This window comes from Apis laboriosa, unplaced genomic scaffold, assembly GCF_014066325.1.
Source record: "Apis laboriosa isolate Shangri-la unplaced genomic scaffold, ASM1406632v1 scaffold53_cov140, whole genome shotgun sequence".
NCBI classification, from domain to species: Eukaryota; Metazoa; Arthropoda; class Insecta; order Hymenoptera; family Apidae; genus Apis; species Apis laboriosa.
Genome location: NW_025223656.1, coordinates 143,731 through 170,476, shown reverse-complemented (window position 1 = coordinate 170,476; position 26,746 = coordinate 143,731). Strand labels below are relative to the sequence as shown.

At 55.3% G+C, this 26,746-nt stretch overlaps 1 protein-coding gene across 4 annotated transcripts in view; it reads right to left on the bottom strand.

Moving 5' to 3' along the window:
- Nucleotides 1-302: 302 nt before the first annotated feature.
- The window catches only part of LOC122717547 (protein tiptop), a 73,543-nt gene continuing 47,099 nt past the window's right edge, over nucleotides 303-26,746 (bottom strand). For 3 of the 4 annotated variants that reach the window (XM_043941746.1, XM_043941747.1, XM_043941745.1), the window contains 3 exons: nucleotides 23,296-23,427; nucleotides 7,234-7,480; nucleotides 303-6,362 (listed from right to left, as the gene is read on the bottom strand). In XM_043941746.1, the coding sequence (XP_043797681.1) occupies nucleotides 2,207-6,362; nucleotides 7,234-7,480; nucleotides 23,296-23,362 (4,470 nt within the window). In that variant the 5' untranslated portion in view covers nucleotides 23,363-23,427 and the 3' untranslated portion in view covers nucleotides 303-2,206. The remainder of the gene's footprint in view (nucleotides 6,363-7,233; nucleotides 7,481-23,295; nucleotides 23,428-26,746) is intronic. The other variant, XM_043941748.1, reaches the window with a different exon arrangement.

Below are 26,746 nucleotides of genomic sequence, written 5' to 3'. Positions count from 1 at the left end.
ACGAAGGGTTAAGTGATTTCTACGTTAGTAACACAGCTCTTCGTTTATCCAGTTGTCCATGGGTTCTGTCCATTCTTCGAGGATATTATGCGAGACTCGGTATCTTTGATAACAGAGTGCATATGCTTAAAGCATATACATTTGCACGGATATCGTACTCTGCTCGGCAAATGATCGACCAAATTTTCAAAATTATACGGGTATCTTGATTCACAAATATCACGATCGTGCAACAAGGACAAGAAAACGATGACGAGGTTAGGTTATACGCACGTAAGTGTAAAGGAAGCGTAGACGAACCGTTTACTTTATAACATATATATTTATTTGAGCTTTAATTGCATTTTAAAATACAACCGAAATAATTAAATAATGACAAATCTGGTAAAATGGTTTCAAGAATCGCGTATACATGATGCATATCTTTGTGGTTGCGCATTTGTAAGTAGGTAGGTACTTTTCGAGCGTATTTTTCGCACGGTTGGCTATTTCTCGTTTCTCGTATCTCGTATCCGCGAGTGCGCACGCGCTGCGCGTTCGTTCACGCGCATGTGCCGTGTATCGCAATCGCGCGGATCTCTCGTATCCCACACCCGCCACACTCTCAGCAGTCGTATATAATTACAATAATAATATTAATATTATCGTTATATCGATAAATACTTTTAAAGTCCGCGATGGAAGAATTAGAGTTTACAAGAAATACGTATACAAGTGTGTTCCGCTCCAAAACCGCGCTTACTCGTCCTCGAACGCGCGCACAATCATCGCCTCACTTTTCCTTTCTCGCTCGCGAGCCACCAGCTTCCTTCTCGCGTTCTCGCGCACGCGCGGGCGATCGTGCTTGTCCAAGCATTTTCTTTCTCTCATCTCTCCGTTTTTCGTCCCCTTCCTTTCGAATTTTCGGGCCAAGCAGAAAAGCACGCACGTTGGCCGAGAGACGATGGGATTTCTGGCGCAGGGAGCCCCCTATCCAATATTCCTCTCTGCTGCGTTTTCCATTCGTTTTCTTCGTAATTGTATAGAGAATAATCGTAATCGTAATCAATATACACGGTATATCGCGATAATCCGAGCGATAGTAATGACAATATTTTACACTTAAAACGTCGCGTTGACTCGCACGGCGCAATAAATATTATTTGAACAAAGAAAATTTACAATGGTCTACTCGTGCGCTACGAGCGAAGGAAAACGATAACGTTCGAGGAGGCCGCGTCGCGTCGCGCACGTGTCTCGAGTATAATCGCGAGCCTCGCTATTGCACCGTATCTCGTTGCTTCTCGATGCTCCATTATGCCATTTCTCTCGCTATTCTTCCGCCGTACCCGTTCTCGTTCTCGTTCTCGGCTCGTTCCAAACCCTCGTAGCAGAGTTTCGACGAGGTTCGATCCCGAACGATCTCACCGGTTTCGCAGCTCTCTAAGTATCAACAAAGAGGTTCCTATACAAGGGCGGACCCTAGCCTAGCCTATGCGCTAATCAACTACGCTCTTACGTTCTAAAGGTATACATGCTGATCTGACCTTACGACAGCTGTGCGATAGGTAAGCCTTCCTGTTCTACACCTTAGAAAATTCATCTCCGCTCTCCTCGCTGCCTTTTCGTCGCTCTTTCTTTCCACGCGCTCATCTCGTTCACGCTCTCTCTCTCTCTCTCTCTCTCTCTCTCTCTCTCTCTCTCTCTCTCGCACTCGTTCGAACGCATTTTCTCCCTCTCTCTCACTCTCTCTATCTCTCTCTCCCTCTCTCTCAACGCCAGTCGTAAATGTCCTTAAGTATTTATAAAATCACAAACTTGGCCGCTGGCCGAGCCCCTTGACTCAGCAGTGCCGCGAGATATGGTGGCATCACAATGAAAATCAACGCACGTTCGATATCCACCTCCTCCGCTTTCCGGTTTTCGCTGCGCGACTCGCTTATCGCCGAGATGGAAAGAGCGATCGGGGGAGGGGAGGGGGGGGTTCGGGTGACGAGGAAGAGAGAGAGAGAGAGAGAGAGAGAGAGAGAGAGAGAGGTGGGGAAGCGAGAAGAGGGGAGAGGCGGATAATGGAATCGCGAACGAAAGGATACCGGGATAAGTTTGATGGGGAGGAGGAGGTGTCGGAAGGAGGTGAAAAGGTGACCAAAATCGCGTCGCTAATTACAGTCGTTACATTATAGATACACATTATGTACAAGTGGCACCGCTACTTACGGGGCTCGGACTATACGTACTTGCTGGACAACTGTTTGGCCAGCTCCGTATACTTGAGAAATTTGGAGTGCGGGCTCTCCTCGAGGGGAGAGGCCGCTGACTGAGACGGGCTGCCGTTCGCCTGCGGAAGCGGCGGCGACTTGTTGCGCTGGGAAGTCGGGGGCGAGGAAGAAGCGTGACCGGATGGTGGTGGGGGCCCGGTCCCGGTGGTTTGAGAGACCGCGGCTGCAGCGGCCGCGGCCGCGGCCGCCGCCGCCGCCGCAGCCGCCGCCGAGCGACCGATGGTCAGGGGGTCGGGGATCACGCCGTCCTTGACGAAGTGCATCTTCGACAGGTGGTGCCTGTACGCCCCCTTGGAGATGAACGGCGTGTCGCAGAAGGCGCATTTCATGATGGAGTCGGCGGTGACGACGGCGTCGTTGCAGGCCCAGCTGAACGCCAAGATCGCCCCCGGGGCCGTCCCGGAACCGGGGCCGGCCGCGCCCACGCCGCCGCTTCCGGCCGCGGTGGCGAGGCCGGACGCGGTCCCAGGTCCGCCGCCTGATCGGGCCGCGCTGCCGCTCGGCCCTCTCGTCTCCGTCTTGTCGCAGAGCTTTTGCAGCGCGGCCAAAGGATGGCTGCTCGTCTTGCGTCCCTGAGAGTCGACCGCGTTGCTCGAGCCTCCGCCGCCGCCGCCGCCGCTCCCGCCGCCCCCGCCACCGCCTCCTCCGCCCCCTGACAGGCTGTCGAACATGGAGGAGAGGGCGCCAAGGCTGCTCGACCCCTTCGTGTCGGGCGTTCCTCGCGGAGTGACCGACCGATCGCTGCTCGTTGGACTGCTGGTGCTGTTCCTGCAGGGGCTGCGCGTCAACTGTTCCGGTTGCCCGCTCGATCTCGGCGTCGGTGGATTCATCCGTGGCGACAACACCTCTCGACCCTCCTCCGATCCCTCGTGCAAGCTGCTTCGCCGATGATGGAACGAGCCCGCCGCCTCTTCCTCCTCCCTGCAGTCCTCCACTATCTCCTTCTTCACGAACACCTCTCGGCCCGATTGCGGTTGCGACTGCGATTGCTGCTCCTCCTCGTTCCCCACGCGTTCCTCCGATTCCTCGTCGCGAGGCTCCTTCTTCACCACGACCACGTTGGACGCGGAAGCAGCCGTGGTCGCCGCGCCACCGCCCGCCGCGGAAGCGGAGGCGGACGTGGCCGCGGTCGTCGAGGATTCCTCGTCCCCGGATTCCTCGGTGGGTGGATGATGGCGGCTCGAGGGCAGATTTTGGGGGCCGAGTTGCTTGTCGGGCGTGAGCCGGTGATGATGGGAATGCCTGGCGTCCGCGTGCCCCACCGAGGACAGATCCACGCGTCTCTCGGGCGTCATCGAGTCTGTTCTACCGCCCCCGCTTCCTCGCTCCGACACAGAGCTCGACTCGCTCCCGCTTCGTTCCCGCCGCGCTGCCGTGCTCGTCGCGTAGTGCTGTTGCTGTTGGTGTTGATGCTGCTGCTGCTGCTGCTGATACGAGCGAAGCAGGTTCATGGTTTGCGGGTCGACCAACGGTTTCGTGTAGTCGACGCTCTCGTCGATCCCCAGCCGTTTCAAGATACTGGTACCCATCGGGGCACCTGGTTGGGCGTGGTGAAGGCCCGGCGTACCGTGTCTCACCCTCGAGTCGAAACTCTTCTCGATCAGCTTCTCGATGGCGTTCAACACGGACGGGGACGAGGTACCGGTCGTCTCGCCCGTGGTCGGGGTCGGAGTGTCCTTCCCCGGCGTGGTCGCGTCGCTTGCCGACGAGGGTGACCGATGATGTCTCGAGGAGACCGAGGAGCCGTCCTCGGTCACGCTTTTGCGCCCCGTCTCCGAGGGCGGCAGCGTAGCCGACAAATGGTTGGACATCAACGCGTTCTTCAAGAAGTTGCGCTGACTCGCGCCCACTGTCCCCGCCCCTATGCACTGGCGTATATGATCGACGAAGATGGTGGTCTCGATCTTCTCGCCGCACTTCTCGCACGTGATACGTCCCGCGTGTTTCCCCAGATTGTGGCCGAGGCCCGCCGCAGCGTCCCCGTTCTTGAACTCGTTCTGTGCCCTCTCCAGCTCCAACAACTTCCTCACCGGCAACGATTTCTTGCGCTTCTCCCTCGTCTGCCTCCTCCGCCCACCGCTCTCCGTGATGGAGCGCATGATGTGCTCCTTGTAGTGCGAGTTCTTCACCATGTGATTGCTCAGTTCCTTCAACGAGCTGAACGCCTGGTCGCACACCTTGCACGTGAGCACGGCGCTCACGTGGCTGCTCGTCGCGCCCGACCCGGGCCCGGTCGCGTTCCCGCCGTGCGGCCCGGACCCCACCCCGCCTCCCACCGACCCGCCGCCGCCCCCCGCGGCGCCCGTCACCGGCCCGCTAGCGCCCGCGCCGCCGCCGCCGCCACCGCCCCCGCCGCCTCCTCCGCCTCCGCTCCCACCGCCCGCCCCGTTCCCCCCTTTGCTCTCGTCCGACGACTTCCACGAGATGATCTGCTCCTGCGAGATGATGTTGGTGTAGTGCTGGGTCTGCTGCATGTGCGAGGTCATTTCGGCAAGGGAGCGGAAACTCTGCCCGCACCACATACACTTGAGGATCTGCCTCGTCTGCTCGGCCCCCTTCCCCAGCCAAACGTCCTGGCCGCGGACCAGCTTCCTCGGCAACGGCATCGTCTCCTTGATCAACAGATTCAGCTCGGACGGGCTCTGCTTGCTGCTCGGCGTCGCCGACCCGCCCCCAGCGGCGACCGAGCCACCGCCGCCTCCTCCGCCACCGCCGCCGCCGCTGTTTGCCGACGAGGTGGTTTGCGGCTGGTGCGGGGGCTGCGGCGTGGCGATGCAGGGCACGGTCGGCGGCTGCGGGTGGAGCGAGGGGGCGGCCGGTGGCACGGGCATGTTGACGCCGCAGTGTTTGGCCTCCTTCATGTGCGTGGTCATCGCGGCGAGGGTTGGGAAGCTCTGCTTGCACCACACGCATTTCAGCACGTCCTTGGCCTGATCGGCGCCCTTGTTCAACCAGTGGGACTGCCACGCGCTGTGCCTGCTCCCGGACGTGGAGCCGGGACCGCTCGCGTTCCCCGCGACAGCGGCGGCGGCGGCGGCCGCGGCCGCCGCCGCCGCGGCCACCGCGCCTCCCGCCCCTCCCCCCGCCCCGCTCGCCCCCGACCTGAACAGATCCTCGCCGCCCAGCTTGCTCAACTCGCTCATCTTCTCCAACGCTTTGGTCGCCTCGCTCGGCTGGTACGACTTGTCCAACGCGGACGGCGGCTTCATCTTGCCGTTCCACAGTTGCTGATGGTGGTGGTGGTGGTGGTGCTGGTGATGGTGTTGATGATGTGGCTGCTGCTGCTGCTGCTGCTGCTGCTGGTGCTGCTGCTCCACCACGCCCGCCGTGCTCTTGGGCGAGAGGGCCTGCTGCTGACTAGTGGCCGCGGCCGCGACCACGGCCGCCGCCGCGAAGTAGGGGAAGTGGGACGCGACGACGGGCGACGTCCACGGCGAGACGACGGGCGGCCTGCCGAAGCCGGCCGCGGCGGTCACGGCCTGGGCCGCCTCCTGGTGGGCCGCTGCGGCGGCGGCGGCCGCCGCCGCCGCCGCCGCCGTGCTCGTCGAGAGTCGGGAGGATTTTCTAACGGGGAGGGGGGGCGAGTCCTCGGGGCTGGGACGTTTCCTGCCCGGCACGGAGAGGTCGAGGGGCCCGTTGTTGGCCTCCGTGGAGGAGGAGGACGGGGTGGGCGGTTTGCTCAGGTTGAGTATCTGCTCCTCCTCGTCGTCCTCGGTCGATGACGCTTTCCTCGTGCTGAAGTCGAGCACGGCCGGGAGCGGGGTGGCCGTGGGCGACACCTCGCCGACGCTCGTCGGCGAGACGAGGAGGCCGGGGGTGGCGGCCGGCGGCGAGCACGAGGAGGAGACCAGGGGCGACACCGAGCCGCGCGAGAGCGGCGAGTGGCCGAGCAGCAGTCTGTGGTGGGTCTGTTGGAGATAGGCCGCCATCACGGCGGCGGAATGAGGCGGCAGAAGTGGATGGGTGCCGAGCGGTAGCGGCACGATCCCGCTAGGGCTGACAGGGCTCGCGGTGCTCCTCGTCGCTGGCGGCGGGGGGCTCCCGCTCGCCGGCCCGGACGATTCCCGTGAATCTCTCGAGGGGCAGCGTGGACTCATCGGCTCTCTGAAAGCATGAACGAGGTGCGGGGGTTACGATCGGCCGCAAGTGTCGAATGCTGTCCGGGGATTGGGAACGGGAGGGTGGGGAGAAGAGGTGGAACACACTCGGTCGCGTGTAGTAGGCTCGACGACGGTTCGCTCGTAACTGACTGCTCGTGTGACCGAATGCCGAATGCGTGGCGCGAGAGGGGGGAGGGGACGGCGCCTGCACGCATGCAGGGGAAGTTTTGGACGGGTGGCGGAGGGGAGGCGGAGGCGCCACCGCCGCAGCCTGCCACACGCATCCACCACCGCCCCCGTGGTAACCGGTGATGCGGTAAAGCGGCGGCCGTGGCGGTGGTGGGATCGTCGTCGACGACGCGTAACACGTGCCTATCTCTATTAGCCGTCGCGCCGATATCGTCGCTCTGGCACCGGCTTATTTAAACCCCTTCTTCCTCTTTCCCTCTCTCTCTCTCTCTCTCTCTTTTTCGCAAAGATACACGTTTACTCTCTCCGTCTCTCTCGCGCGGCACGGATCCGCGTGACGATTCGTCGCGCTCGAACAACGAGAACGGTTCGCGTGTGTACACGACGAGGGAGGGTAGGGGCGGCCAAAGAGAGCCGGCGAACTTCAAAGGGAACGGCAGCGGCGCTCTCGTTGATTTAGGCGGTTTATGACCGCCGAGCTCCGGGTAAAGCACCGACTAATGAGTTTCAAGCGAACCGTGTTCGTCGAAATTTACGCCCGTCCCACATTCGACGATCGTCGCGCAACAAACGCCGCGGCGGTTAATACCGTTTATAAACGCGTTCTTCCCTCGATTCGATCCGATTCCTCTCATCTTCGAAAGGGGGAGGGAAAGGAGAATGGAGGAGGAGAAGGGTCTGTTTACCTGTCCGGCGGTCCGCTGTCCCTTAGAATGGCGGGGTTCAGTCTCGCTGTCGCGGAAGGCGATGGGGCGGGCGGCGATCCGTCCTCGTCGTCTTCCTCGTCGGTCGCGTCCCCATCTTCCTCCTCCTTGGCCGCCGTTGCGCAACCTCTCTCGCTAGGACTAATTGGGCCGTCATCCTCCGCGCAATCGCCGCCTTCCTCCCCCTGGAGGTCCGCGCCGGGCCCTGAGCCTTCGACTCCGTCCTCCCCTGCAAACGGAAAATGAACACAATTCAGTTCGATCGGGAGGCGTGTTTGTGCGATGTTTAAGATGCGAATCGAGGAGGAGGGAAGGGAAGGGAAGAAGACGGACGTTTCGCCGTTTTCGAAACGAGAAAGTCGAGAGGAGGAGGAGGAGGATGACGCGTGGTAACGCATTGTTCGTTATCGCTTCATTTATCGTGCCTCTCGATAAAGACGACGGCGACGTCTGCCGCGAAACGATAAATGCGCAGCCTCCTCCTCGCGCGTCGAACGATTCCTTATTAACTCTTTTCCCAATCGTCCCGCCGCGATTCGTTCGACGCGCGTATCGGGCGAGTATCGTCCAGTTCCCGGAAGGGAAATTCGCCATCTTGTTCCGGCTCGTCCCCCTCGGTGATGGCGCGAGGCCGCTCGGAGGAAGGAAAAAAGAAAAAAAAAAAGAAGGCGAAGGGGAGCGACCAGCACACCTCCCTTCCGAGAGGGGTGGGGACAGGCAAGAGCACCGTCCTACTTTGCCGACTGGCCAACCAAACGATCGTTTGTTCGCCGATGGGCCACGGAAGAAGGAGGGAAAAGAGATCGCGCATCGATCCGAGGAGGCATCGGCAACTAATTACGCAGATTTATGTCCCCATTGTCCATTGTCTCTCTCGGCCTGGAGCAGTCCACGGCCCTTCCAGACCACAGCCCTCCGCGCGGCCGTGAACGATTCGATGGAAGAGCCTCCTCTCTCTCTCTCTCAAAGAAGAAGAAGAAGAAAGGATCGCGAGGATGACCGCGTCGTCGACGAGAACGAGGAAGACGACAACGGGAGGGCCTCTGGAGGTAAAAGGCATGCGAGGATCGGCTGGAATCGGCCCGCTACCGAGAAGGGGACCCAGGGCGGACCACCGATGCACGCCGAGCTCCGCCCGCTTCCAGCATCCCTCTCGCGCTCCCTTTTCCCTCCCCTTCCTCCTTCCTCCTCCTCCACACTCCAGGATGTCGTCCTCGCCCTCGTCCTCGTCGTCCAAGATACAGGAATGCAAATAATGCTCGTCCGTGCATTGTTGCGTGCACCGATAATACGTGGCTCTAGACTACCCCCTCCTTGTAGCTCTCTCTCCCCCTCCCAAATTGCAAATTACGATTTCCATCTCGAATTCGAGAGAATTAAAAAAAGAGAAATTGGGGAGATAAAGGCGGAGAGGAAAAGTTGTGACTAAAGGCGACGACGGAGAGAGAGAGAGAGAGAGAGAGAGAGAGGAGCACGGACGAAGGAGGGTGGGAACAAAAGGAGCAACGGAGGAGGAGGACAAGGCGCAGGACAGGAGAGGAGATGAATTCCTGATGCGAGAGAAGCGTCGGGAGAGGCTGGCGAGGAGAGTGACAGGAGGCAGACGAAGAGACGATCGGATGGACAGGCGGACAGACTTGGCGGACGGACGTGAGGAGAGCGAGAGAGAGAGCGAGAGAGAGAGAGAGAGAGAGGATGGGCGAACGGGCGAGCGGGCGGTCGGACAGAAGGACAGGAGAGACGAGAAGAGGAAAGGGGGGAGGGTTCGCATTGTGATTCTCTCGCGGTCTGCCAGAGAGTGACTGACGGGTGAATCCATTCTCCTTGCTCCCCGTCCTTCTTTCTCCCCTCCCAAGCAACCGGCTCTCGAATCTCACCCGGTCGCCTCGCTTTCCAACAACCGAACGTTTCCTTTCGCGATCCTTGCACCGTTTCCTCGAGCTTTTCTTCCCCTCCTTTCCTCCTCCTCCTCCTCCTCCTCCCCCTCCTTCGAGGTTGGACCGGTTCGATCGTTGGGACGAACGACACGTCGCGCTCGGCGTTGACGCAAATGTTTACGACTCGATCCTCTTCCCTCCTCCTCCTCCTCCTCCTCCTCCTCCTCGAGGATCGCTTTGTCTTCCAGGATGGAACGCGTCGGGTGGTCGGATCCGTGTGAGTCACTTAAGAGCGTCCGAACGAGACGACAGGGCCGAACCGAAGACGGAGCACCGACCTACCGTAGTCGGTCTACCTGACTGATTGACCGATGAGCCGACTGTTATCCTAAGTCAACACTCACTCCATCAGCCTGTCGAATCGCTGCTTCTCCCCTCCCCCTCTCGGCCACGCTCCTTCTTCTTATCCTTCCCCCTCCTCGTCTCTTCTCCTCCTCGCGATTCCACCGGTGCATAAAAAATGCGTACCTCTCTCTCTCTCTCTCTTCCCCTCGATTGAGACGTTCCCCGTTTCGGGACGATTTGGAATGGAAACCGTTTCTTTCTCTCGTTGTGTATGTATATATATATATATATATATATATATATATATATATCCGTATATATAATAAGGGGCAATCAGTATTTGAACGAAATTTATTTTCGTACGATCTTCTAACACTTTCGGAAGAAATTCGAATTCGAGCGATATTTTCTGGAAGAAAGAAATGGTGGGAAGGGGAGGGGGGAGCGATCGAGTAAATTGCGTCGCGCGTACTGCGGTATTAATGATGAGGCACGCACGGTCGCGCCGTAGGTGAGTCCGGTGATGCAGGTAGGACGAGTGGATGATGGATGATGGACGATGGGATGCGCGTCCGGCAAGACCGCTCCTCTCTCTCTCTCTCTCTCTCTCTCTCTCTCTCTCTCTCTGCGCTCCTCGTTCTTTCGTTTGTTCGTTTGGTCGATCGCGCAACAGGCGACAGTGATGATCGATGCGTGGCTGCCGTATAGCTGCTGCCGTAGCTGCACCCGCTTAAAAAGCTGAAATCCTCCAAACTCTCTCTCTCTCTGTTTCTCTCTCTCTCTCTCTCTTTCCCTCCATTTCGACCGGAAACGATACTTATTTTCGCGAGAGGATTTCGAGGATTTCTCTCTCTTCGGTCTCTGCGAGCGGAAACGAGAGAGAGAGAGAGAGAGAGAGATGACAGGAGGACGCCTTCATCGCGATATCCGTCACCCGTCCCTCCCCCCTCGACTCTCCTTCTCGTCTCTTTCTTCCACTCGCCGTCACGCCGCCTTTCGAAATGTCACTCCCGTTACCGACTGCCGGTGCGGAGCCCGTGACAACAATAATTGTCAGCGAAGTAACGTCTCTCGAGTCGGCTACGGACAGCAGGAGAAGGAGGAGCAGGAGGAGGAGGAGGAGGAGGAGGAGGAGAAGCAACGAAGCGGCAGCAACTCTGCAGAGAGCGAGAGAGTTAAAAAGCGCGAGAGAAAGGGCGCGGATAGGAGGAAGAGGAGAGAAAGGGGAGGATGATCGAGATCGAGCGCGGCTCGCGAGAAGGAGCGGAACACGGGTCCGTGTCCCTATTTATAGAACCGGCAACAAACACGGAGCAGCTGGTGTCGATCCGTCCGGTTATCGTTTCGTTTACACAGCCTCCGCGTGTCGCGCTCTGCCCCCGCTCCGCCAAGTGGTCGTCGCCGCTCGAATTCTTTCCTTTCCGCCACCCTTTTTCCACGGGTTGTTGCGCGCTTCGATCGGGTACGACGACCTCCCGCTCTTCCTCTTCCCGATCTTCTCTTCGCAAGGGTGGCCCGCCTCGGCCGCCTCGTCACCGTTTTCCGCGTCTTAATCCTTCCCCCCTCCTCGAGAGAGAGAGAGAGAGAGAGAGAGCGAGTGGCCGGCCGGTCTTTCGCCGCGAGGATCCCGAAATAGGCTGCCGCGGCGCACGAACCTCACCGATCCGTCCTAATAAATATCGTGTCAACGTAAATAAGTGCGATGCCTCGTCGCGGTACGAAGAAAGAGAGAGAGAGAGAGGGACGAAAGAAGCCGATCCGAATGATGGACGGCTGATGTACGGAAGGACAGGTGCGCGTCTCCTCCATCTTCATCCTTCTCATATATACATACATATATATATATATATATATATATATATATAGTTGATTCGATGTAATTTTTCTGCCTCTTCCCCTTTCTCGAAACTTTTGTGTCGATCGTTGTCGGGGGACGATATTCCGTGAAACGCGAGTGCCGTTTCGAGGACGGCACCGATCTATAAATAATACCGCGGTGCGGATCAGGTTTTACGAGCGCGGTTTCGGTCGGCGATCGAGATGTCGGTGAAACGATTCTTCGCGGGCAAAAATTTCGGTTTCGAGGGAAGGAGAGAGAGAAAGAGAGAGAGAGAGAGAGAGGATGGCAGGCGATATCGATCTGGGACTATCCGAGCGGGTCGAGCAGTCAAGTCAGTCAAGTCAGTCGTCAGGGAATCGTGAGCCGGAGAGAGTCGTCGCCATCGCCGTCGTCGTCGTCGTCGTGGTCGTGGTCGTGGTCGTGGTCGTCATGGTTGTCGGTATCGAAGGAAAGTCTAGAAACGGTTCCAGTGCAGTCGCGAGGGGGCCGGTCGGGCCGAGGTCGGGGCAGATTTATGCGACACACATGCGGCAAGCCGTATAACTCACTCGCACGCCCATAATATCTTCCCCCTTCGTCTGCCGTTCTCTGCCTCGCATCTTAGCCCTCCCCCCCCCCTCCCCCAAAGGCATCGTCGAGATGAGAGACAGATACACCAATAACGCCGAACCCAGGCCGTCCCAACGATATTTATTACGAATTGCCGGGGATTATGCTATGCCGTCGTACGGCGGCGGTTCTCATCCCCTCCCATTCCCCTTCCCCTTCCCTCTCCCCGCGATTTCGAATTTCTCTCGACGAAAGGCAAGAGAGAGAGAGAGAGAGAGAGAGAGAGAGATCGAAAGGTTCGTCGACCGATCGAAGGGGATGGTCTTTCCTCCCAAAGGAGAAATAAAGAGAGCGAGAGAGAGAGAGAGAGAGAGAGGGAGAAAGGAGCGGCGATAAAAGAGAAGGAATGGGGTTGTGACGGTGGCCGAACCGTGGCTAGTTAGTCGGAGATCGTAGTACCACCTTTGTTTGCGCGCCCCACCTTCGACGCGACACACACGCACACACACACAAAACACACATAAACACACGCACACACACGTATAAGCGCTCGCGAGCGCGAACACGCGCGTATACGTGTACGTGTGTGCGCGTGCACGCACACCACTGGCGGGGCGGTAGCCGTGGCATTATATCGTGAGCACAGAAGTAATTTATAGTTGCAATAATTTATTGGGTACCATGGGGTTTATACTTGCCTGACGTGTAGCCATCCGTCACCGTCAGTGACGTCACCTCCCTCCACATAATGACTACCTACGCCCCCCCTCCCCTCCTCCCCTCCCCTCCCCCCGCCTCTCCTCCCCTCGCCCGACTCCTCCCGTCCGCTCCGGTCGTCGTGCCCCCTCCCCCCTCGCCCGGTCACCGTACACCCTTCTGCCTAACCAACCCCCACTCTCGTGCCCCGCCGCCTCGGACCTTTCGCCGTTTCTTCTTCTTCGCGAACTCTCCTCGTTCGCCTTGTTCGCGCTTTCTTTCGTCGTTGCGAGAAACGATTCCGCGCTTATATCTCGCTCGTAAGGAAGGAGAGAGAGAGATGGAGAGAGAGAGAGAGAGAGAGGAAAATATAGCAGCGAACGAAACGACTCGAAGGGAGCAGTGGCCCTTGCATAGGTGTGAAGCGCTCTCGAGAAGAGGTGGGGGAAGAGGTCGGTCCGGAACTAGATATGCTCGTCACGTTTCTAGCTCGCCTTCGAGCCGAGGAAAGGGGAGGGAGGGGAGGAGCGAAGGAGAAAGAGGAAGTTGGAAGAGGCGAGAAGGTGTCGTTGGAGAGGGTGATATCGCGCGCGGTGTCGGTACTGTCGCAGGAAGCCGACGTTGCGAGTGGAAATGACGTTGACGGGCGTTTGTCACTGTCCTCGGCAAATAATATCCAACACCGCCCGGTGTATACCCATCCTATTACCTCCACAGAGGCTCTCTCCTCCTCTGTGTGCGGCAGCCTCGTCGACCTCGTGGAAAAGAGAACTCGCGCAACGGCAACCGTGTACGTGCGTGCGTACGTGCATACGTGCGTGCGCGTTTGCCGCGTCTGTGTGCTTGCGCCACAACTGTCGCGCGTTCGTGTCGTACACGCGCGTAATCGGTTTGCCGCGCCATGTCGCTTTGCTCTTCCCACCTTCTTTTTCGACCGTCGCGTCTATATTCTCGATCGAAAGGCATAGGCCGTCGTTGCAGCTCTCGAAGATGGCAAGATTTCTCGTGCTCTTCTTGCTCATAGAGAGCAAGTTACTCGAAATTTGCGATCAAACAATTATTCGATTATTGTTCGATCTTTTATCTGCGTAGAATCCTGTGAATGCATGCGTCTTTCTTTTAAAATCTAATTGTCCATCGTGTCCCTTTTACGGCAGTACAGAATTTGAACGAATCGAAATTAAATACGCTCGATCCTCTTACAACATGTACACACATATATATATATATATATATATATATATATATGCACATAAATGTAAACCGTGTTTTCAGAGAATTCACGGGACGATAAAAAGACACGACGTTTATCCTTGCTGCGCCACTGACGTGGACTACTGCCTGCCGGCCACGATTCTCCTCCACTTCTCTAAGAGCCTTCGATTCTGAGAGGCGTCACGGTCCGTCTTTGGCGACACGTAATTAGAAAAAGTTATCAGAACTATCGTTGGAAACGGACAGGTGGTGGCTAGGACGTTGGAAGAAGGGTGGCGCGGCATCGAATCGAGCGGGCAAGTTCGCCGGGTTAGAAGGTGGAAAGGCTGAAGGGTCTTGGCGACAGCCGTCAATCGATTGTCAACCGGGTCAACCGACCAACCTAACCCGAACCTTCCTACTATCCTCATCCTTGTTCCGATATCGTAGCGCTCCTATTCGTGCCGCCTTCTTCTTCTTCTCCTTCTTCTTTTTCTTCCTCTTCTCACTCGAATACGTACTTTTGCTTCGAGTATCGAAAGAAAGATGGAAGGAATTAAATGGTAGCGGCTTAAAGAAGCAGCGGTAAACAATTTCTCTTCAGGGAGGATATCATCTCTTTGTCTCTCTCTTCCTCGAGATCGAGCAGTAAAACCCGTCTCGTCGAAAATTATTAGGGTTATTCGTAATTGCGGGCGATCGGGCGAAATTCGGGGGTTAATTCGACGGTGTACACCCACCTTGGGTGGAGGGAACATCGTCCTCTGACGATTTTGTCGGCCGGAATGATCGATCCTCCTTTCGCGGAATTTCGTCTCGTGGAGATCGTAAACCGTGGCCTGTGATTAAGGATGTCGGTCGATCATCGTCGGTTGCTGCCGTTTTTACGGATAGGGGGGAGGGAGGGAGACGTTGCGTTGCGACCATTCTCACGCCGGTATTCCGAAACTCGAGTGCTCGGTGGTGAAAGCTCTCTGGTGTAAGGGCGGAAAGGAGGGAGTGGGGATGGGGGGAGAAGTTAATCGAGCGTCGCGAGCCGCGTGGCTCGTTCAATTTGCCTCGATTAACGTTCGCCGGTTGACCAACGAACGAGTTCCAACGTCCGTTGAAAACATCGAGTGAAGCGTATTGAATGTATTACGCAAACTGTATATATATATATATATATATATACATTATAGAGAAGTATAATAAGACAGAGAGAGAGAGTACAATTTTTACAATTTACTAGTTTCTGGAGTATATATATATATATATATCTTTTCTGGTCGATGGTAGAATCGCGAGGCGTAGCAGGATCGTGGACGTTGGCAGAAAGCTTATTTCGCGGGCTAAAGGAGTAGGCAGCCGTCTAGCAACCCGACGTCCCGGACCCTCCCCACGGGTAACGTCGATATCAAGACAGCCGTCCGACAGATCAATGCCGTGAACGGCGACGACGCCTGGGCGTCCACCGTCGTCCAAAGAGACGACTTCCAGTTGACGGACGCGAGAGACCTGTCTCCCTCCTTCCCCTTCTCCCTCCGCTCCCCCGACGCGTTCCAAAATTATCGTCGCGAAACGACCATACAACCCCAATTGATCTTTTCCGCGACTTGGATGGACTTCGTCACTTTCGAGGATACGAAAAGGAATATATGAGAGAGAGAGAGAGAGAAGATTGGAAAAGATCGGAAAAGGAAGGAGCAGTTGGACGTAACCACACCCGATGGTTACGAGCTTATATATATATATATATATATTGTGTATATATCGAAGAAAGAAGAAAGGAAGAAGGTATTCGGAATTGGGAGGAAAGAGAGAAGAGGAGAAGGTGGCCGGAGGTCCCTTCCACCAGGCTTCCGAATATCGTGGCCGAGGACGGTTTATTGGTTTTGTCTACGGTGAATCCTCGAATCTCGGCCGTGGGTGGAACGAGGTGTGCGGGATGCCTGGCGGAGTGGAGCGCGATTAAAGGGGGTGACGATCCGTGACGTAGAGTTATTTCGGAGGACGATGTGTCCTCCCGGGGTGGAAGTGGGGTGGGAAGAATTCGTTCGTACGTAGCCGGCCGCTCCACGACCTCCTTTTCTTTGCCGGCGCGCGGCCAGAGGAGAACGCGCATTCCACGCGTGTCCATTTCCCCGACAGTACATCCCCCTGCGGATCCCACTAGGTTTCAAACTAACCTCGCGATTTCTTCCTCTCTACCCTCCTTCTCTCCCCCTCCCTCTCCCCCTCTCTCGCAATTCCTTTAATTCTCTCTGCTTTACGCTTCGATCGTAAGAAATCGTGATCAAAGGTTGAAAGTTTTCGACAAAAGAGCGCGAGTTCTTAGAGGGGGGAGGGGGGAAAAGATCGTGGGGTGTGGTAGGCGAAAGAGCTTCTCTCTCTCTCTCTCTTTCTCCCTTCGCTCTCCTTGCCATTTCTCTCTCTCTCTCTCTCTCTCTCCCCCGTCTTTCTTTCGCCTCCGTGCGTGCGAGCGAACGGGTAGTGCATCGGACGGAGGGAGAGAGGGAGGGAGAGGGAAAGAGAGAAGGAAAAGCGGGCGAGGGAGGGCGAGGAGAGGAGAGAACAAGGGGGATCTAAAGAGGGTGCGAGGGAGAGGGTAGCTGTTTCATCTGTCACCTGCAGACGCCGCCTTCCTTTCCGTCATCGTCCCTCTCCGTGCCGAGCGGCGGCAACCACCCTCCCGCCCCCAGCGACCCCCCTTTAATAATAACAACAATAGAGCCGGACTAGCGGCGGTCGGTCGACGCGGTGGCATGTGGACCGGCGAGGGAGGGAGGGGGAGGCAGCGGGGGCGGGGGCAAGGGTGGGGGAAGGAGCGGTGGGACGAAACCGGACGGACGGACGGACGGACGGACGGACGGGTCTGTACGGGTCACAAGACGGCCGTGTCACGTCCGCCTCGACCCTTCTCCTCGACAGGTCCACCCCGCGCGTCAACTTCACCCAGGGATGTAGTGGACCACCTTGAGTTTCGTCGTTCGATACCGTAGCGCGCGCAACCGACCGACCGACCGACCGACCGTTTTCCTACTCTCGAATTATTCGTGCAAATAATTCGACGTGCACGCGTATGTATATATATATATATATATATACATATATATATATATGTGAGACGCGTCCAATACTCGCGATATTTTCGAGAAAGGAGAGATACGTCGATCCGGCCCTGCACTACCGCTACCACTACCACTACTACTATTATCATCACTACTACTACCGGACAGCCAACCCTTTTCTCCACCTTCCCTCTCTCGCTCCGCTCGTCTCCTTTTGTCACATGTCCCCTCTCTCTCTCTCTCTCTCTCTCTCTTTCTCGCGACCCTTATTACGCGTCGCTGCTCGACTTCATCATCAGGGAAATGTCGCGGCGGCCTCTCGCGCGCGGGCATTAACTCACTCGCACAACCGCGAGCGGCCGCGCACGTACACGTGGCGGGCGGATACGCTATGCTAATGTCCAAAAACGGCGCCGTGTGCGTTGCGGATGCATCCGCGGTATTCCGCGATAATGGCCTCCCGTCCCAACCTGGACGAAGAGAGGGGGGAGAGGGAGGGGAGGGGGTGGGGTAGCTTGTATAATACAACGGAGAAAATATAACGGCGAGCCTCCTTTCTTTTTTATTTTTTTTCTCTCTCTTTCGCGTCTCCTTCCCTTTTCGCGTGTTTCTTCCTCATCGGTCGCCCCGCCCCCTCGCCCCCGGCGAGTTATACGCGCGGAATATATAAGGGGGGAGGAGGGGAGAAAATTCAGATCGCGGACAATGAAATAACTCTTTCAGGGGATGCGTACATACTTTTTTTTTTGAGTGGTGATTCCGCCGCTTGGATTCGTGACCCGAGGACGCGCGCGTCCCGAGCATTAATCGTTGGGTAATTTCATTCGATTTAATTACCGGGCCGCCGCGCCCCGAAATCGGGCGAGGCATTAAACCGTCCAAAACCGAGTCGAATGTTTGCATTTTAATACGTGGGGAACGCGCTCTCGTTACACTTTTCGTGCGCGCGTTCCCCTCCCCCTCCCCGTCCTAATGATAGACGCGTAACGAGCGCGACGCTGCATCAATTAACGGCCGATAATTAGCAGTTGGGTGGGTTTGGCGGTGGCGCGGTTCGTTCGCCACCGCCGCTTATCGCCATTTTTCGCGATTCGTTCGGCACGATTTTCGCGCCGCTCTTCTCCCTCCGTCGAAGGGGAGGCGGAGGGGGGGAGAGGGTGGAACGCGATTGTGCGTGGCCATTAGGGAAGGCAAGAGTGTGTCACAGCGGCAGAGGTGTGGGTACCGAAAACCAGTTCAAGTTTCGACGAACCCCGTTTTCGTCCCGATCGATAAGGTCGTGCAAAACTGAAATAATTTGGTAAACGTATAGGCGCGTGCGTTTAAACGTCATCCTCTTCCTCCTGTGCGCTTCGTTCACCACCACCACCACCACCACCATCGCCACCGCATTGCATCGACGCGACGCGGCGTGTATAATTTTTTTTTGCTCCGATCTTTTTCCCTTTTTCCCCTTTTTTTTTCTTTTTTTTTTTTTTTTTTTTTTCCCTCGTCCCCCGAAAAGATAATCCAATCCGGGACGATGATCGAATTTATTAATCGAACGAGGCGCGTGTCGCGCGTTTCTCTCGTTTCCACGGTTATTATAACACGCAGAATGGAGAGGCTGATTTCCACGAGAGAAATCGAGGAGAGCTTTGGAAATTGGCTCGCGGAGGCGGATGGATGCGCGAGGGACAGAGAGAGAGAGAGAGAGAGAGAGAGAGAGTAAAAGTCTGCGCGAGGAGGGGGAGGAGGTGTACGGCCGCGAAAGGAGCTTTGTCTCGATCGTTGTCGGCCTTGAATAATCTCGTCCTCGGAAATTTGATCGACACCGGTCAAACGGGTCGACCGGACTTCAAATACCCAGGTACCAGATTCTTGGCTCTCGAAATCTCCTCTCTCTCTCTCTCTCTTCGATCCACGTTCTCTTACGCCAAGTCTCTTACGGGACAGACTTCTCCTTCTCCCTCTTCTCCTTCTTCTTCTTCTTCTTCTTCTTCTTCTTCTTCTTCTCGTCGGTTAAAAGGAGCGAAACGTTCGAAGCACCCTCCGGAGAAGAGCATCGCCCCTTCCTCTTCCCTCCTCTGCCCCCTACGCAGAGAGAGAGAGAGAGAGAGGCGAAAAGGCGCGCATGGCCGGAATAACTCGAAAGTGTCGGAACGATAATCTGACGGCGGCAACGTGACGGACGGGAGGACGTACCGCGTCCACTTGGCGTCCATTCCCTTCTCTCTTTTCTCCTTCTCCCCCCTCCCCTCTATCCTCGAACACACGGAGCCCCTCGTCGAGATCTGGACAAGCGTTGAACGTCGATTAAACGTCAACGTTTCCAACGGAACCTCCTCCTCCTCCTCCTCCTCCCCCTCCCCCATACACATCCTCGCGATACGCGTATTACACAGATAGACGAGCAGGAACTAGAAGGGAGCCCGTCTCGGATGGGTGCCTCCTCGAACTTTGCCTCTCTGCGGTCGCTCTCCGATCACGAGCGAAGAAAACGAAAGGAAACGAAAGGAAAGAAAGGAAACGAAAGCCAGAGAGACGGATCGAGGTCGTGGCGATATTAATTGCGAGTACTCGAGAAAGAGAGAGAGAGAGAGAGAGGCGAAAGCGAGGTCTTCCTCTCCACGGATGGCTTCCTCTCCTCCTTTTTATTCCTCGTTACTCGCTCGCGATCGATTCCGACAAGCGTAACCGTACGGTGTGTAATCGGAATAATTGACGTGGATGGAGGCGCGCCACGGGAAGGTAGGAACGTGAGGAGCGTTCCTCTCTCTCTCCGCGGAGGAGAGACCGCCGCGCGCGTAACACCGAAGCCGGAAAAGTACGGGGAGCAGCTGGATACTTTTCGACGGAGGGAGGGGGAGACGACTATTGTGCGTCGGCTCGAAAGGCTCGGTTCGTCGCGCGATAGCCATCGGCCGCCCCGCTGGCAGGTGCCCGTGGACCTCGTATTATTCGCCGCCCTCTTATCGCGCCACCCTCCCATTAATCCGAAGGAAGCGGACACACGCGAGGGCCGCGCCTCGCCTGAATCGGGAAATTTTTCTTCCTTACCCCCCCCCCTCCCTTCTTTCTTTCTCGCGCCCCGTTGAGAAGCCAGAGTTGGATCGCGATACCCGGTTCTCGCCCGGTCCACCTACGGCCCTCGGACGGAAATAGACGATACGCGTGGCAATAAATATCTCTCGTATTATAATTAAGCCGAGTGGATACGCGTTGGATGGAGTGGTGGAGTTGGATGGACGCGTATTCGCGCGCGCGCGAGAGAGAGAGAGAGAGATATACGCGGACGGATGGACGGCCGAAACGAGGAGGAGAGGAATTTCTGGGAGATGAATCTCTCGACGAGGAACGGTATCCCGCTTGGCAACCGTGGCTCGAAACTTTGCAGTTATCGGTGGTGGACACAGTTATATCGACGAGGCTTGCCTGGTGGCGGGCGTTTTCAGTGGTGCTTGCTGTTGGACGAGCGAGCGAGCGAGAGAGAGAGAGAGAGAGAGCGCGGCCTTGTCGGGTCGGGCCGCGTCCGTCTCTTGCTCCTTGAGTGGCAGCGATTCATTCCCGCTCTCGCGCTACTCCCCCCTCCCTCTTCTTATTTCCAAGTCGGACACGAACGTGTGCAACGCGTCGATGCGCCAAACAGACGCGACGAGACCCGCCGACGCACTCTCTCTCTCTCTTTCTCTGTTTCTCTTTCTCTCTCTTTCGCGCGCCGACTCGCCGTGCCAACACGACGATGCTCTTTCTTTTCGTGGCTACGTGGATGGATCGATGCGATCGTGGATTTTCTCTTCTTCTTTTTTTTTCTTTTTTCTTTTTTTTTTTAAATGGAGGGGAATGGAAGATTTCTGAAAGTTCGAGGTTGGTTAATTGTTTCTTCTGTAATTTATTATTTTGCACGTAAATATTAACTGGTTTGCTGTCTTTATGTGTCGAATGATCCTCGTATTATCTGTTTATCTTTATAACGGTGATATAAAATTGAGTATCGTTTAAGGTTCGATAAATAGTTCGGTTGTTTCATTTGCGAAGTAGTAAAAGTAAATAAAGTCTTCCTGTAATAATATATTCAAGAATAAGGATATATATTTAGAATACAAAACTTATCTATATATAAACGGATTCTTAATATAACAGAAAAATCCAATTGATTTAAATATTTTCACAAAATAATTTCTCTAAACTGATAACAACTGTCTAATGTTTTATCTATTTCTTTTTTATCTTAGTTACAATCTATGCTTATCTATTTCACCCTTCCTGCTCGAAAATCCAAAAATCAAACCCAATAACAGAATGATTCGAGTCCAGTTATCATCATCAATCATATTAATTTTCAAAAAAATACTTATAAATAAATACTTTGCTTCCCCACGCGACGAGTACTCGAAGGAGAAAGAGAAATATCGATCACTGCACAATTGATCGCGCGAAAGGGGATTATTAATCGATCCAACGCTTGGCCCCCGATTAACGATCGTCCCTCCTCCTCGAGGAGCCCTGTAAATCGCCAGGCGCTGCCGAGAGGCAAGCAACGGAAGGATCAAGCGATGTCGGCCCCGACTTTTCCACAGACGCTGCGGCGAGAGCGCGCAGTTTCGCCCGACTAATATCGCCGCCGTTCTTTTGTTGCGCGCCCGCTCGCAACGAATTTCAGCCTGATTATTCGGGGCGGTGGAGTGACGTCCCCCGGTTTCCCTGGATTAAAATGCTGCTGGAAGTGGAGGAGAACGAAATGCGAACGGGAGGGAATCCTGGTGCACCGCCGCGCGGATTCAGGCGCCTCGGGGAGCAAACTTGCGCCTCCGTCCGACCGACCGTCCCCCCTCTCGTTCCATTCCACTTCCATTCTCGGATCATCTTTCGACTACTGCTCCTCCTCGTCGACGAATAAGACAATTCGATCGGCGAAAGTTTTGAAAAATCTCTCCTCTCCTCGGGAAGGAGGAAGCGGCATAACGTGAAGGGACGAGAAGAGATCGAGGAGAGATGGTTGAATGGCGAGAACAAAGTGCGGGATTCAACGTATCCGCGACAGAGATCGGACGTGGACTGGTGGGCGTGTATAGATACAACGCTCGCAGGTAGACAGGTAGGTAGGTAGGTAGGTAGGTAGGTAGGTAGGTAGGTAGGTAGGTAGGTAGGTAGGTAGATACGCGTGCGAGCGTAGAGGAGAACGGGGACAGGGTGGGAGGGGAGCGGAGAGCGCGGAGGGCACATAAGTCCGCCGCTGACATCGGTGCAACCCTCGCGTCTGACTCGAGTATCGACAGATATTTAAATGAATATTCCTCCGCTGTTAGGGATCCTCCGCTCTCTTTGAAATCAAAGCAGAAGGTACAACGGTTCATTTAGACGTCCGCCGATATCCAAGCGCCAGCCGGACCGGTGGATACAGGGATTTCGCTTGTCACGTCATTCGAGGGTTATCGTCGAGACGACCGCCGCGATTCCCTGGCCGGAGGCTATTGGAGAGAGCGAGAGGGAGAAAGAGAGAGAGAGAGAGAGAGAGAGAGAGAGAGAGAGAGGAGTCGCGTGTCCCTCCACGACCCCGTTTGTCCGGCACACGCACGCGGCTTGTACTTTATCCGCGTCTGTTATCAACGATCGCTCGATATCTCCTCTCATCGTCATCCACGGCTGGTTTTTCGGCCGCGCGATCAAGCTTTTCCTCGAATATCGCGTCTCTCTTTTCTCTTTCCCTCCCTTCCGAAGGATCGATGCAGAGAGATAGGTGTGTGTGTGTATATATATATATATATATATGTATAAGGAAGCGGAAGGTTTCGAGAGAGCAACGTGCCCTCCTTTCTACCTCGAGCCCGTGACCGTTGCCAATTTCGTTCCTCGGCCGAATCTGAACGCGGTGCCTTTTCCGCGTATTAATCGAGCGTACGATGACCGTGACCGATGGGCAAAATCGTTTAAATAAGCTAAGTAGCGGTTATAATTGGTCGCCTCCAAGATTCGAACGATTTATACAAGTATCGCGAATATGTCGTGATATTTCGCGAGCAGGACCATCATCTTCTTTCGGGTGTTGTTCACCCGAGCAACCGGCCAATAAATCTCCCCGGGCATTTCTAATTTCTCCACCGAAATGCACACACACGTAGAGCGCACACGACGACACCTGACTAATTTTCGACGAACCGACCCGTCTCTTCGAAAACCGGGCTTTTCCTTTTGCTTACGATGATCCGTGCGATGGCCAAAATCTTGGAAAAGATCGATCTAGAAACGACGATTCTATTCGCATGCAAGTAAAAATTTAACGTAACGTTTAAAAGATAACGCGTTTACGTTTACGTAATGGGATCGTATATCGGGTATAGACGCGATACCCGAAACGAAGATCGAAAAGCGGAAGATCGAATGTATATAAGGACGCGGGGGAAAAAAAAGCGCAACGAGTAATGGCGCAGACTAAGAAATACGTGCAAATAAGGTGGATGCGTGTGCGTGCTCTCGTGCGTGCTGATGCGTTGCGTGTGGTTGGGATATTTACCGGTAAGATTATCGCCGCGTTGCTGCGGCCACCGAAAGGAAGGCCTCGGCTGCTGCTTGCTGCGCATGTCTCCCGTCCGGTGCGGCGGCTGCGGGCCGCTCGCTTTTCAAACGATCGGAGACCACTACTTACCTGAAAGAGAAAAAGTCAGAATGGTCATAAAAATAGTTCGCCTCGCGGCCACGAGACCACGCTCGATTCGATCCACGAGGATGGAAAGAATATTTTTTTTTTCCACCCTCTTTTTTTCGACCCTGCTCGTTTTCCCGACCCGATGTCGGAAAACGAATCCCCTCCCTTCGCAGCCACATCTCTTCCCCCGGCCCCCTCTCTTATCCGCCCGTTACCAGCCATCCTAACCGGCCGTATATCTTTCGTACCGTACGCCCTCGAAAGCGGCCGCCTTTGTTTCAGATATTTATGAGCCGTTTTAATTCGCGCGCCGCGCCGTGCCGCGTCATCCAGCGTCGTTCGCCCTCGGCTCCCCTCGGCCCGAGTCGCCGTCGCTCGGCCACGCTCGGCTAAACTCGGCCGAACTCGGCACCGCGTCGCGCAACCGACCGAACGTCTAGCGCGGCAAGGGGATGGCCGCGCGTTAAACCGCTACCATCGGGGGATGAGGAGGCATAATAGGCATAAGGGTGCTCCGATAAAGCGGCAACTCGCCTCTCTTTCTCCCCCTCTCTCTCTCTTCTCTCTTTACCCTCCGCGTATCCCTCGCCTCCCACTCCACCTTCTTTCCAGACGCAGCCCATAAACGCGAACAAACTCTCGATCGTATATCTCGGTTGAATGGTTTGCACGACGCGGTGCGGAGCGACGCGTTCGCTTCCCGTTTGTATCTAGCTAGCCGTCGTGTTCCCTTTCCTTCCCCCCTTCTTCTACCAACGACTCGAAAAGGATATCGAATTCTCTAAAGGATAAATTCAGCAAATCAGAATTGCTTCTTTTTTGTTTTCTCGAAAATATTTTATTCTCAATCGCAATTAATAAGATAAAGAGGCGCGTTAATAGGAGAGTTCACCGTACATGCGACTACTAGTTACGTAATCAATCGTGCCTCTTCGTGTCATATTCTTTGTTGCTCCGATCGATTCGTACTTTCGATTCAAGTTTGGACTTGAATCTCTTTATCTTTATCTTTTCTTAATCCGTTTCTTGCCTCGTGGTTGATCAAAGGCGAATAATAGCCGGGGAGAAAAACGAACTCACCGATACACTACTTCTCTCGCTGTTAACCGAGTTTAACAGCAACGGTACGTCACCCTGTCAACCTCCCCACCCCACCTCCTACCCTTGTGTCCCATAGCAGCTCGAGTTTTCCCTCTCTTTCCTCGTCTCCCTCGTAACGTAGACTCTCTTTCGTTCCAACCTTACTCTCTCTCCTCCTCCCCTCTCCCCGTTCCCTCCTCGCCCCTCCGTATTCTCCGTTCCATCTACCGTCCGCACGGCTGTCCTCGTCGCGCTTTTCTTAACAGCCTTCACTCTCTAAAAGCCTCGGCGTGATCTATGGCAGGACGTTGCGTCACACGAAGAGAGAACAGATGCAGTGCTCGTATATTACTCGGCCATATCTGGCGGGGAAAACGGGACGAGGAAGGGAAGAAGGGAAAATGGGGGAAAGAGGAGAAATAAGGCGAGGCGAAAATCGAAATTACGCTCTTTTCGAATACGATCTCTCTCTCTCTCTCTCTCTCTCTCTCTCTCTCTCTCTTTCTCTCTCTCTCTCTCTCTCTCTCTCTTTCTCTCTCTCGCTTCAGAATCGGCTTTCATTCTCAGTCGATTGCTCAGTCGAACTCGAACTCGTTCCTCTCTCTCTCTTTCGAGAGAGAGAGAGAGAGAGAGGGAAAAACGCGATAAGATAGAAAAGGTTCGGTCGCGGAGAAGGAAAGGAGCGCGTGTCGGTGAAAATGCTAGCCAGCTGTCTGCACCGGCGAGAGAGAGGAAGAGAAAGCGGAGGGGAGAGTTGGGGTAGGGAGGCTCGAAAACGCGCGTCGGCAGGGTAGACACTTGGAGAATCCCATAAATCAGGTCAGGGTTGGCGACGGGGGTGGCTGCGCGGCGGTAGTTACAGAGGGAGGCCAGGGAACCGGGCGGAGAGGAGAGCTAAGGGAGCCAGCTACGACTCGAAGAGAGAGAGAGAGGGAGAGAGAGCAGTTAGGTAAAGGTCGACGCACAACAAACCCACGCCGAGCGACATGCGCATGCTCGTAAAACGTGTTTGGCGCCAATTCGTGTTTTCGACGAATTTAACCATTCCGTCCACTCGCCGTGGTTTAGAACAGTTGAATAATTCGATTCGATTCGTTTTTTGGCAAATTCGATGCATAGATGAAAAATGTAAAAAAAAAAAAAAAAAAAAAAAGAAACGAGAGTAACTAAGAATTCGACGAATCTTTGCGCTGCTTGATTGCAACGATCGATTCGTCTTTTCGTTCGAAAACGAAATATATGCTCCCAAAAAACGAAGATACTGAAAAGCAATAGAATTGAACGATCGAAATTCGATTCGTAAAAATTTTTTCCATTTTCGATCGTGCTCCTTCGACGAAAAATTCGAAGAGCCGCGGCGCTCGATACTATAGAATCGATACTCGCGAAGCTGGTGAAAGAGGGATAGGGCGGGAGGGGGAGGGGAAAGAAGAGGGCGACGTTGAAGAAGCTACGCAGGGAGACCCCAGATGGAATCGGTGCAGTTTGGAATATTGGAAAACGTCGAAACGTGCGAGAAATCGGGGAGGGGGGAGGGAGAGGGGGAGGGGGAGGCGGAGGGGGCGAGGATGGGAAGCGGAGGCGGCACAGTGCGAGCAGGCCACTATTTATGACGCGTACGTGAATTCTTGGAACAGCGGGGATACCGCGTGTTCGTGTCACGGCGTCGCCGAGGAAAAAGAACGATCGTGGGGAAGGGGAGGGGAGGGGAGGGGAGACTCTCCAGGCTGGGAGAGGGGTGACTCTCCAGAAGCGAGCCGCTCCATCGTAAAAAACGCGATAGACACCGGGTATGGTATGGGGTGTATCTGCTCGTCGACGAATCTCGAACGACGATTCGGACGCTAAAAGGTATTCGAAAGATCGAAGAGGCGCGAGGAAGCGAAAAAACGGAGATTTCGATTGATTCATTGGACGCGCGTGCCTGGTTTCAAATCACCAGAATAGAAACCCGTTGCCTTTGGAATGCCGGGCTCACGGCTAATCCATCGAGCGTCTTTATTGCTCTGCGACATTTATAAAACGGCCGAGAGGCGAGGGCTCTCCCTCGGCGATCGCGCTCATTCGTCACCGATTATAAATCGTCAAGTCTCCCCTTTTTGTCGCTCAGGCCTCTGTCCTCGTCCGCCTCGTTCGTCGATTCTCGGTCACGCTTTTCTGTAATTTCTGCCCGACCATCCTCCGCTTTCCAAAAATACTCACGCACCTAGGGCGAGAATCGTGGCGCGGTTCTCTCGTT